General features: G+C 41.8%; 1 protein-coding gene across 1 annotated transcript in view; it reads left to right on the top strand.

Annotated features, from left to right (window-relative positions):
• LOC139639901 (inactive N-acetylated-alpha-linked acidic dipeptidase-like protein 2) overlaps positions 1 to 13,511 on the top strand; it is a gene marked incomplete at its 3' end in the record, with an annotated part of 247,849 nt that overhangs the window by 211,858 nt on the left and 22,480 nt on the right. The window contains exon 9 of the mRNA XM_071514054.1: positions 1,431 to 1,574. Coding sequence (XP_071370155.1) covers positions 1,431 to 1,574 — 144 coding nt within the window. The remainder of the gene's footprint in view (positions 1 to 1,430; positions 1,575 to 13,511) is intronic.

The raw sequence follows: 13,511 nt of genomic DNA, 5'->3' as shown, positions 1-13,511 counted from the left end.
CCTTGGCTCAAGCCAAATACATTGAGCATGTGTTTTTCAGTTCCGCCATGATAGTTTTTCCGCCAATTTGAATTATATGCAATACATATTTTTTGCTATTTCTCCCGCAAAGTTAATCCAATCTCAACAAAATTTAGCACAAGGCATATATGGACTTACTAGATTACTGAGATGTTTGGCCGTGGTGAACAAATTAAGCTGAGGTGAAGATGCGTAAACAGGAAGCGTAATTCTAAACACTTGATTCTAGAGCAACCAAAATTCAGATATATATTTGGGATGGACCCCACAGTGTGAGAGATCATATTTGATTTCAATCCATATCGCCACCTCCTGGCCAATCATGAAATAGCAACTATTTTTAGGCTGCCTATATTATGTCTCTTTCAAGACGAAGATGCAAAACATGAGGCACAATTCCTAAATGCTTCATGTTAGAGCAGTCTAATTTGGTAAATAGGTTTCAAATGTCCTTCAAACTGAAGAAACAACAATTAATCCAATCAGCCAGATGGTGGCATTAAAACATGCAACTTTACACACTTGGCCAATAACGTCAGTGGCTCAGCACAAATCCATTGCATATTTGGGATGGACCCCAAAGTGTGACAAACCACATTTGGTTACGCCCCATAGCACCTCCATCAGGCCAACCTTGCAACAGCAAATATATATTTTTTTTAATTTCTCCTACAAAGTTGCCTTAATTGCCACCAAATTTTACACACCATCATCTTTGCATCACCGAATTGTGATATATGTAACCAGTTGGCTGTGATAAAAGATGATGGTGATGAGACACAAACAGGCAGAGAGGCATATTTTTATGCTTAATACCATCCAAACTTCACAGTGGCCTACCTGTTTGCAAGGGGCTCTGAAATGTTCTGTCTGAGATGTAGAACATTTCCATAATGATGAATCAAGCTAATATTGTTACTGTCAATCATTTGCCCCAGAAGCCTGGACACCACTAATGGACGCTTGCAGCTATGTTTTTTAATCATATCTAGACAGTGTGTAAAATGCAATATATAAAAATGAGAAGTGGGACCATCCGCTGCTGGATTTGAATCCATCCAATGTTCCTTTACTCACTGAAAAATATTGGTAGCTTAAACACTCTGGTTAACACAAACTAAATAAATGATTCATCTCCTTCATTTGATACATTGCACACACTGCACTAATTTAGAATGGTGCTAAATTGTGTTAATTGCAATCATCTCAATTGAATTCATCTTGAATTAATTCTGATGTAAATCGATTCACTACATGTAAATTCAGTTCAACTTGCTGAACTTGATTTGCATTAACCAGTTTCCATAATGACACAATGACATAAAACATATTGTTAAATTTTGTCTCTCTGCCTCTTCCTCTCTCTGCTTTTGACTTTCCCTCTCCCCCTTTTTTTGTCTTTCTTCTAGTCGGTGTGTCCAGAGAGGCTGGTGGCAGTCTGACGTCTCTGTTGGTTCAGCCCATCTCTGCCTTCCTGGCTAAGAGGTTACTGTCCTCTCCATCCACGGGCCAGGGAGGCTCCTGCACTCCTCTAGCCATGCCTCCCAACACAGGTAAATACTCACCATACAGCATTTGCATTTCAGGTGAGGCACCATTGGTGAAAATGGCAATTTTGTCTGGATTGGTCAAGTTTGAGATATTAAAATAGTTTGCTTCTGTTACGTCTGTAGCTTCATACAATATACAAAACAATTATCAAACAACAACAAATATAAACAGTTAATCCAGATATTTTTATACTAACTATGTCAAGCACAAAATTAAACACAAAAAATGCTGTTTTCTCAAATGGCATATTCCCTGTATGCAAAACACTTTTTTTCCCCAACTGAACTTTCTATGCCCACCATATTTTACCTGTGGCTTAACAAAAATAGTTGGTAGCTAGAGGCTTTCTTCTTTTTCTCTTGTCAGTTTTATTCGACGAGTCAAGGAGAATGCCGCAGTGTTTGCAACGCTGCCACATATTTATTCAACTATTTTCAACCGTAGATCTTCAGCAAGAACCTGCCATAGGAGGACACAGGTGTCCATTTATAGTCAATCATGACATAACTTCCTGACATGGAAAGATTATAGATGGCATCATACAATCCTAAAGCTAGCACGCATTAGAAAATATTATCCAATGGGGCAGAAAAGTGAGAATAAATAGACATCAACTAATCATGGGTGGTTAAGCGTCTCTGAGTTACCCACTGCCAGCAAAGATACAGCACAGGTACGCAGCGTGTGACCAAACCAAAGAGACTGATTCTGTGAGCAGGGCCAGATATATAGGCCCAGCCACTAATTGCCAATTGGCTACAGCTGAGTCCTGGTCTACGCTCCCATGGGCTGCAGGGTGTGGACTGGATAATAGAGTCCCTGCAGCACCTGTCCTAGCTTCCACCTACGGCGCTGTCCCTGGTGCTGATCTCCCTGGCTCTTCCCGGTGCTGTAGACGGTGCTGCAGGGATTCTGTGTGGCTCTGTGCTCTCTCACCCCATGGGCTGCCACAGGATTCAGTGTCATGTCTGTGTGGATTCATTTCAGTCGTTCAGGTGGTAAGATGTCCAAAGAAAAATTTCAAACAAAATCTACTGGAATTAAAATGAAGAGTTGAAGATGTTTTACCACTCATCCGAGAGGGTTCATCAGTTCATCAGAATTTCATCAGAACTGGTACAGAACACCACATGTTAGGCCAGAAACATTGAAAAAGATTTTTGCCATATACATAGTATTTTGCAAATAATTCATAAATGAAACATTTTTATGAAATAATGGCTAATTTAAATATGTTTATAACTAAATAAATAAGATTCATAATACAAAAAGTGTCAGTATTTGTCTCCATATTCAACTTGTAAAGTTTTGTTCTGATAGGGTGAAAGGATTTTTTTTTCCCTATTCACCTGTGTTGCCCCGTCTTAAGTGGCAGCCAAGGAAGCCCTCCATTACATTATCACCTATCCTACAGCTGTCCTGCTGTAATCCACTTACAACCCTTGTAGAAGACCCTATCAATCATACTGACTGTAGTACCAGGGCATATCAGTGTTACTGTGGCTATAATTACAGTAAAGAACCCCCTCTCAGGTTTGATTGATATAACCTAGAAATGGTAAAAGTCATTCTGTCACATTTACTCATTGATTCATTGATTTCGTTTTACAAGTTCACTGTACATGGATCACCAATTCTGTAAATGTGCCAGTATTGCATCCCTGGGCATGATGTTGAAAAGCATTAGAAAGGCAATAAAAAATAATACATGAAACACAATGTTGACACAAAGTAATATGAAACACAGTCTACATTGCAGATTCAGCACTCCACTATGGCAATATGTGTCTGGGCTGTTGTGTTTTTTTCATTACGTTGCTCCATCTAAAAGGATTACCTCTACTATACTGCCGCCTCTGCCAGCATATCAATCACACTGCAGAGTGACTCGCTGAGTTCATAAGAGTTCACTGAGACAAGCTATTAGAGACCTCTGGGGTTAACGCTTGAAAAGGAGGGGTCAGTGAGGGAGGGGATGTATGTTAAGGGTGAGGGGGTGATAGAGGTAGAGATTATGGTTAGATCGATATACCAGTTTGCAGATATATGAGGTTGATATGACCTCTCATATGATGGATGTGATGCAGTTTGACTGGTTACATATGTATTGTAGAATTCATCAATACTAACCTGAATTGGTACTAATGTGACATTTTGATTCCACACCATTATGTATGAATATGCTTTGTTATTAGTTGTAGTAGCAGTAGCTGTACTAGTAGCAGTAGTTGTAGTAGCAGTAATAGTAATAGTTGTAGTAGTCACCTGGAACCTGGGAACTTTTTTGGAACTTTTTTTCCCCTTATGTCTAGTAAAAAAAAAAAAAATGCATTAAAGAAGAGAGATCAGCTTTCATAGGAACTTTATGTACAGGCCTGCGCTCTAACCCTTCCTTTATTACTGTAACCCTTCTTTTATTGTGCTTCCACGCTGTCCTTGCTCTTGTTATTTATGCTGTTTAATTGAACATTTCTTTTATTGCAGTTGAGATTTGATTGCCCCGAAATGCGACTTGGCTCTTGGAGTCGGCCTCTTGCTCAGGTCGTCGTAAATGAGACGCTGTTCTTAATTAATTTATATGGTTACATAAATAGAAAAGGAAATAGTGACTGTGGTGAGAGGAGAGATGCAGTGGCAAGCTCCTATAGGACCCACTGAGACTTGCTCTGTCCCTGGACTAAATGAGAGACAGATATTTTTCTCATCATTGAGGCTCTCTTCATTCTAAAAGCAGAGGAAGATACCAAAACATGAGGAAATCAGGGCAAGAAATTAACAGGCCCCGAAGGCAAAATTGTCCAAGAAAGGCCATGAAATGCTTATGAATAAAAGGGATATTGCATATAAAGATGGAGAAAGGAAAAGCGCAGCGTAGCCTATACCAACAAAGTCATCATTCTCACATTTACAGGAAAGTTTGTCTCTTTTAAAACAAGGGTTTTGATCCAATCTCCCCTGAAAACAAAACAAAAATCTAATCCAACCAAAGGAGGAAGGAGGTAGAGGTGAAGGAGGTGAAACATGGGATGAAGGAACGACTCTGTATTTTAATATATCAGAACACATGCACACATGCACGTGCACACAGCAAAGTGGGTGAGTTATTGTCTACCCCTCAATGATATCTCATAGGGTCAGTGTTGAGTGTCAAAGTGTTGAGTTCAAGGCCATTACATGTGTCAATCAGGGACTCCAGACACACAAACACACACCTACACACACTCACACACATAGATTTAACTAGCACTCTGGTAATGGGTGTGTGACGCACACTTACAAAATGAGCAACTCAAAGGAAATGTGTCAGTAATGGGCATCAGTATGTACCTTGTGTTTAATTAGGTTGGAGTTTGATTCGACCGAGTGTGATTTAAGAGACTCCATTCATATCAAGGTGATCGACCAAGGGTTTTTAACCTGTGAGATGAACGTTATAAATTAGTGCCATTTCAGATGCCTGACCTCCTCTCCAGCCTGTAATGTGGTTTATCAGCCATCTTGCTTTTTTACAGTTGCTCGTCAAATGCCAGTGAGATGGCTGGATGGGCTAGTAGTTAATCAGTGGAGACAGTTATGGACCGGCAATTAGACCTAGAAATGTTTACCTGTTATATATAAATGGCTGCGAGTGTGTCTGTGTGTGTTTCTGTATACAAACAGACACAGTTCAAATTCGGTTGAAATCCAATAGAACCAGTAGGCTACCTGCAACATCTGCGTTAGATGATATTGGCACTTTGATTTGCCTAATTTGCCTAATGAGTTCCCTAACGTCTGACATCTACCTTGTTAAAAGATATCCTAGATCAGTAAAGAACTTGTCAACAAGACTCAATAATGGTTCATTGAGCTGCAGATTTAGTTATACAAAAACGTCTGCTCCTTTCTAGAGGCTGATAGCTAACTGGCAAACTTGAATGGCAAAGAATGGTCACAATAGAAATTAAAAAAAATATAAATGGTAGTAATTTCTTTTTTCATTGTTGACTATAACACTCATCATCTTTAAGGCAAGCAGGCTGGCTAACTAGGCTACCTAGATAGCTATAAGCTAATGGCTAGCTTGAATTTAGAACTCAGCTAGACTAACTAGCTAACTGAGATAACTTAGCTAGCTCCTTACTTACCACTTGCCCTTGTCACTGGGCTTCAGTCTAATGTTACCACAGACTTTTTATGGGTTGCATAGACATACGACTCAAAAAAACACACATCTGCGCCCCCTATTGGTCAAATATGATAGTATTTTTTCTCGCAGAGAGACCAGATATTGGGCCCTTTGGAGAATTTGCATAAAACCATGTCTTGTGAATGAAACCTCCAATTGCATTTTGAATTTACTGATGTGTGTACGACCCAAGTGATATTCCCTCTAGATGTAATGATTTTGTATATTTTTATTTTATTATAATTCACATACTCAATATTCCTGAAGCCAATCATCGCTGTGATTAGCAAACATTTTTACGGCAGTGGTGTTTTGCTGTGTGTGGAATCATCAAAGACTCAACAGGTCCTGTAAATAATCTGTTGCTATGTAGTAATGGAACTGTGATGATTATACTCATGATTTACACTTTGACTCCATGTTAAAGGGAATGAATAGCTTCAGCCTCAGCCTTCAGCCTCAGCCTGCAGCCTTTGCTCCAAACACTGTGAACATATCATTGAAGAGATAGCGAGTTTGAAAGCTAGTCCGTGACTATAATGGTTGTGACTTAGCCAGAAAAACTGTGGCTCTTTGGCTTAGCCCATTGACGTTTAACTCAGCCAATGAGATTATTTCTGCCTCCAGAGCAGCTCTGCACTTGAGAAATATTTTTATAATAAAAGCTCCTATCTGCCACCAAGCTTGCCAAGGACATTTTCCAGTGTTCCAATTTGATCACAATATTACTGGACCTAAGCAAGTGCAAGCAATATAAAGCAACTGTTGGGAAAATTCAGCACATGGATCATTTTTGTTTTATGTAGCTTAAGTATTTGGCAATTCTATTATTGATCCTGGGGGTTAGGCTATTTTTCAGACATGCAGACATTTGTAGGAGAAAGCTATCAAGGTGGTATCCTCTAAACCATAAATGCATGAATGTGTACATAAAATAATTCTAGTGTAGCACAAGTGTCATTTACACTCTAAGCTATGTGAACGCCACATGTACACTACAACTAAATGAACGTTACAGCTACGCTACATGTGTCTAACTCCTGGGTCTCCACTGTAAGTCTATGTAAAACCGGCATTACAGCTACGCTACATGTGTCCAATGCCTGCGTCTGTATAGTCACAATAGAAATAAAAAATATAAATGGCAATGACTTATTTTTTCATTGTTGACTGTAACACTCATCATCTTCAAGGCTAGCAGGCTGGCTAACTAGCCTACCTAGATAGCTCTAGGCTAGTATGGCTAGCTTGAATTTGGTGAACTAGCTAACCTAGATAACTAACTAGCTCCTTTCTTACTCCTTGCCTTTTTCACTGGGCTTCAGTCTAATGTTAACACAGACTTTTTATAGGTTACTCAAAAAAACACACACTTGCGCCTCCTAGTGGTCAAATATGATAGTATTTTCTATGTTAAGCCAATATTACAGCTATGTTACATGTGTCTAAATGTGTCCTAGATCTCCATTGTAGGTCTATGTAAATTCTTGGTGTAATCTTAGAGGTTTGGTCAGCTTTTACAGGTTTTGGCCTCACACACACACGCACACACACACACACAATGCATGCATAGCACACACACACGCACAAAGATGAGTCAGGATAGGCTTATGTGACACTGTTAGAATACAGTCTCTTAAATGGGACGGGGTAACCAATGTGTGTGCATATTGATTATATAGTATTTGGAGGTAATTGGAGGAGTGTATATCCCCTTGTATCCTTCTGCTCTCTCACTCCATTATTCTGGGTGGTTCTGGGGTTTTATTTACCCCCCCTCCCCCAACACACACATACACACACACACAAACACACACACACACCTTTTTGGAGGGTCATCTGTTGTTGTCTGCACGGGTTCCATTACACACGTGTTCGCCTCCACATCTATCCATCTCCATTAATCCCAATATATCCAAGGAGCTGGTCGCTGACTGGAACACTGCTTTCTGCCGTTTCCCATGTTGCACACACACGCACACACACATACACACACACACACACACACACACACAGAGTTCATCCCTGTCATGCATCCATGCTGCCTGAGCGAGCCACGCTGACAATCAATGAGGCACCGCAAAACCAGCGGCCGAAGACATGGGTCCTATCGATCCTTCAAGACAGGGGGGCAGAATGTGTGTGTGTGTGTGTGTGTGTGTGTGTGTGTGTGTGTGTGTGTGTGTGTGTGTGTGAGAGTGTCTTGCTCCAGTATTGGTTTCAATGGAGAGTTTTTAGCTTCCCATTTTTTTCCCTAAAGCCATTTCAGATTGTTGTTTTTGTGTTTTAGTGTCTTTGTTGTTTAACTGTTTTAGTGTTTTTAGTGCCCCATGATGGTATAGATGCTGTGTGTGTGTGTGTGTGTGTGTGTGTGTGTGTGTGTGTGTGTGTGTGTCCACTCTCTGGAGATGAGAGGCCTCTCTAACGACCAAGCCTGACATATACAACCAATGGTTCTTGCAAGGTAGAAGGTATCTTTTTGAAGTCCTTCCATTACATCAAATGAGAAAGACCAGAAGGAGGGAGGATAGGGAGAGGGGGAGAGAGAGAGAGAGACAGACAGAAAGAAAGAAAGCCAAAGAGAGAGAGAGACAGAGATGTAATCTGGCTCCGATCGATTGGCTGCACCTCTGACCACTCTGGGGATCCCGCTATCATTTGTTTCCATCTGTCTGCCTCCTTTCTTTTGCTCGCCCTCTCTCTTTTTTTTAATTCCTTCTCTCCCTATTTTTCTCCTTTGATTCCCATTCAATTAAGGCCGGCTGTATTGGCTGGCCATTGGTTAATTGCTCGGGGGCCCTCTATGGAGAGCGCCAGACCTTAACGAGACGACGCAGCTGGCCTCGCATCACTCATAGCGCTGTGTGTGTGTGTGTGTGTGTGTGTGTGTGTGTGTGTGTTCACCTGCATTTTGACTATTTTGAACAGTAGCGGTGAATACCAAGGTTCTTTTAAAAGACCCCGTGCTCATATAACTTCAGCTTTACTTTAATATTTCGAATTTATAGTCGCCCCAAAAAAGATGAATAAACATTATTCCTGCAAATAAAAAGGCAGGGTGCACTGAGTTCATACCCTTTATCCCTGCATATCTATCTGTCTGTCTCTCTCTCTGCTGTTTATTTTGCCTCTGCGCATTTACAATCTGAAGGTCCATAAATTATTGCGTTCATTTGTGTCTCTGCAGCTGTTTTCCTGTGTGATCGCCTCTATCGCTCACCTGCCTCTCTCTCTATCTGTCTCTCTCTGTATCGCTGCCCTCTTTCTGTCTCTCTGACTTGTCGCTATGCTAGTGTGTGTTTGTGTGTGTGTGTGTGTGTCCACCTCTCATCTCCGCAGCCCTTATAGAGTGACTAATTCATTGAACACGCCCCCCCCCCGTCCCCGTCAGGCTTCGTGGCTCCGGCTCTCAAAGTGTATCCTAGCGGTCTCTCTCTCTCTCTTGACGTACCGAACAATCACTGAGCCGGCCCGTCGCTGCCTCTGAGGTGTGTTGGCCTTTATTTACCCGGGGAAGGTTGACTGAGTGCATACACACACACACACACACTTCTTTCAGCAACTCCCAGCTTCATATTCATGCCATTACAGCACATTCACACCTGGAAGCTATCCTGTACAACCATTGATTTTGAGAGCGAAAAAGATTAGAGGCAGAAAGCTTTCTGTGACAAGCCCACTTTGCTGAACTTTTACACTACAGGCCGTATTAGGTGTGTGTCGACTTTGAGAGTGCTGGGGCTGGGGGGGGGGGGGGTGCGGGGAGAGGGGGGGGGGGTGTTAGTGAGAACCATAGGGTGCCAAACACGCCACCGCTGAAGCTTTTGATAGGATAAGTAGGCTAGTAGGCTCTGAAATAACGAGCCAAAGTTTGTCAAGTCTCCTCAGAATCATCCTTCACATGGATTGAGCTGCACTTTAGGTGTTTCATGGTTAGCTTGGTTCAAATGCTGTAGCCTAGTGCTGATTCATTATTAAGAATAGTGAATAATCCACTATGTTACAGTGATGATGTAATGGCACAGTTGGACAGTTTTAGGTATGATTTTTTTGTTCTCAGGTCCCTCCTAAAAAAGATAATAGATGAATTAATAATAGAAAGAACAACAACAATGTTAATGTATCTGTTTTGACTTACCATAATGAAGATAATAGATGCAAATCTTTACATTATCCTCAACAGTGGGCTAGCAGTGTGCCATTCCATCTCTCTCCATCTCATTCACTGTAAACTAGCTAATATTGCAGGAAAGATCGCAGCTTGAAGAATGTGATTTCAGCAAATCTGCTCCGCCTGTACTGAAGTCCTGCTTTCTCTCTTTTTCTCCGCTCTTAATTTCTCAACACATACAACTCTCTCTCTCTCCCTCCCCCTCCCTCCCTTCGTCCCTCTCCGAACAAATGCCAAAAGTGTAACAAATTTCCGTGGCAATTAGATCGCGAGGCCGCGGAGGGAGAGGCGAGCGAAGCAGAACAATGTGAAATGGCTTTATAGAAAGGACTCCTAGGCCCTTTAATTACACCACTATTGATTGCTGTGTGCAGGTTCCCCACATTCGCTTATTGCTTTTTCTTCTCAACTCTGCATTTAATACTCTGCAGAGAACGCTGCTGAGATGCATCTGAATTTAGACTGGGTGATTATATATCAGCGCTTTTCATTAGGTGGCACTTATGCTTTAGATGTACGGGTCTATAGGTGATAAAATGGGTTTTCTTTTTCGCGCGGCCTTGATTCATTTTCCGTGGCAACAAGTGCTGCTTCAAAGCGACTGATGCCATTGCCATTGAAATATGATTGAATTCAATACATGTGGTGCTGCTTAGCTGTGGAAAGATGTTTATGGCAGCAACAACAGCAAGCGATATTTCACAATCTTGCATAAAATAAATGAAAAAAATATATAGTATATATATAATTATAGTATGTTATAAGTCATTATAATGAATAGTTGTTGCTGTGCTCTCTATGCCTTTTGCAAGGAAGTTTATCATTTCAAAGGAGTGATCCAATGTATTTATCTGTGGTACTATGTACAGGATTTTCTTAGCGCTATCACTAATGAATCAGTGCTAATACTACTGTCTAGTGCAGTGATTCTCAACCTTTTTCTTACCAATGACCCTTAATTTAGTACAAATTAGGGCCCTGGACCCCCATTTAATGAGATTCTGTCTCTCGGACCCAAATCTGAGAATATTTTTATTGTTAGATATGATTTTGTCCAGAATTCCATGATTATCTGTATTGTAGATAGAGAGATAGCAGTGAAACTATGATCAAAACAAGCATTCTTCTACATTTTATAATTGTGTTAACTTCTTGTAAATGAAATAATGGTGAAGTTTAACAATTCATCAGTCTGCTGGGGACGCCCTGGAACCCCCCTCAAGGACCCCCCGGTGGTCCCCGGACCCCACGTCGAGAACCACTGCTCTTCTAGCGCCTTAAAAATGTGACTAATAGTAGCTCCCGTGGCTTGGGGCAGGTAGAGGTTAAACATCTTGCTCAAGAACTCTTTGGCAGGTCTGGCTGCACAGGGGGACTGAACCTGGACCCTGCGGTTGGGGGGGGGGGGGCGCTAGGGAATCACTAGGGCCTCCTGCTGCCACGCCGCGGAGTTTTGGGGCCAAATTTTTTCCAGCGATCGCTCTCCCGATCGTTCCTCTCCGGTGGGTGTGGGTGTCATTTTTCTTTTAAAGCAGCTTACAGGGGAAACAGCTCAAAATGCTCGGTCGCTGTCACAATTCATTTGCCTCCGCCGCGTTTAAGCGAAAATGGGACACGTTTTCTACCTTTTTGATATTTCCACCGAGTTTTCACTTTTGCAGAGGGAGAAAACGACGCAATCTCCCGGTAAAAAACGGACGGCCGCTTTCACAATCCATTCATCACGTGCAAATCGCCCCCTTTAAAATATTTACATTGACTCTCAAAACTTAACTCGAGAGTCACCTCTCACCTGCAGAAGCGGCCCCCTATCTGTAAACCGATTCATCATGACGGGGGGGGGGGGGAATTACTCCGTGACAAATCTCTCTCTCTCTCGGCCCTCTCTCTCTCTCTCTCCGCCGATTGAATACACAAACGGGGGGCCCACATGTTCCTTCCCCTGCTCTTTAGCCAAAGTCATTTGTGCCAGTGTCAAAAGTGATAAATGGGTTACGCGGCGCCTATGAGAGAAAGAGGCAGATTTTTTTTATTTATTTTTTTTATAATGTATTAAACGGGAGGAGTGGGAGGGCAAAAACAGGCGGGGGAGGGAGGGAGGGAGCGGGAGCCGGGGGGGGGGAAAGTGGGCTGTCATGCTGTAGCGCGGTGCTGTAGGCAGGGGACCTCTGTCAGACACAGTTTGAGTCCCCGCTTCACATCTTTACTGGCACCTCGTCTGTATTTCCCTCAGATATCCAGCCACCGGCCCCCCACCCCCACCCCCCTAGAGCACGCAGCCAGCCAGCAAGGCAGGGAAAGCTGGCAGACAGTAGTAGCCAGTGACTGCTCTGTCAAATGTAACGCAACGGCACCTTGTGTGTTTCCCTGTTTGTATATGCGCGTGTGTGTGTGTGTGTGTGTGGTCTTGTTTTGCTATCCTTGTGAGAGCCAGTTTTGAGGTTTTTTTTAGACCGTGCCAGTGAGGATGTTTTTTGTCGGTCCTCACTTCTTTGAGGAGCTAGCTTCGGATTAGGATTTGGGTTTCGGTTTAAGATTAGGTTTAGGTTTATTCTAGGATAAGTAATAATCGGTAATATATATATAAATGTAGGTTTTTCTCCTCTCTATCGCTGATGGATGTAACACAACAGTGAACCTATGAAAGCTTTTCCATTTGCTGTTCTAAACACCCAAACTCTGGAAGCTCTTTCCTGGGAAAAAATCCTCTGGTTATTAGAGAAATTGCGCTACTTTGGACCATATAAACGTTGTATTCGAAATATAGCCTAAAGCTGTTTATTCCCAGACACTGGGGTAATCAAGGTAACAATATCACTACAAACTACATCAGTTTGATACTACTTACTGTAATGTAGATCAGTGATTCTAAACCTTTTTTATATCAAGGACCCCTAATTTAGTCCACATTAGGGCCACAGACCCCCATTTGATGAGATTTTGTCTCTCAGACCCAAATCTAAGAATATTTTTATTGTTAGATATGACTTTGTCCAGAACACCATGACTGTCTGTGTTGTTGATAGAGAGATAAGAGAAACTATGATCAAAACAGTCATTCTTCTACATTCTCTAATTGTTTTAACTTTTTTTAGATGTAAATAATGCTGAAGTTTAACAATTCGTCAGTTTGCTCGGGACCCCCTGGAACCCCCTCCAGGACCCCTGGTGGTCCCCGGACCCCACGTTGACAACCACTGATGTAGACTGATGTCAAATCTTAGTAAACTCTGATCTCATTATTACATATTTAAACAATGCATATACAGCTGTAAATATCAAAAATATGCAGCAGAGATAACACTTTCATGCTAATCAGCATGAAATTGCACAGTGGGGAGTTTAAGTGTGTTTATCCTCCACTACATCCCAGGACATGTGTACACTTTCACAAATATGACACCTAAAACAAGCATAATTTATTTCTGGATAAACAAAATTACCATTAACAAAAAAGTTGACAAACACTATCAATGTGAAATGAAAGACTGAAGCTCTTTAGAGAGAGAGAAAGAGAGAGAGAGAGAGAGAGAGAGAGAGAGAGAGAGAGAGAGAGAGCTCCCTAAGGTCCTCAGTTGGTCTTTCAACTGGTCCGATGTA

Source organism: Centroberyx affinis, unplaced genomic scaffold, assembly GCF_046629955.1.
Source record: "Centroberyx affinis isolate AG114_WGS23_722 - 3 ecotype Tasmania unplaced genomic scaffold, CSIRO-AGI_Caff_v1 ptg007898l_1, whole genome shotgun sequence".
Taxonomy (NCBI): Eukaryota; Metazoa; Chordata; class Actinopteri; order Beryciformes; family Berycidae; genus Centroberyx; species Centroberyx affinis.
The sequence above is the reverse complement of the archived record's forward strand: the minus strand, read 5'-3'. Positions and strand labels throughout refer to the sequence as shown.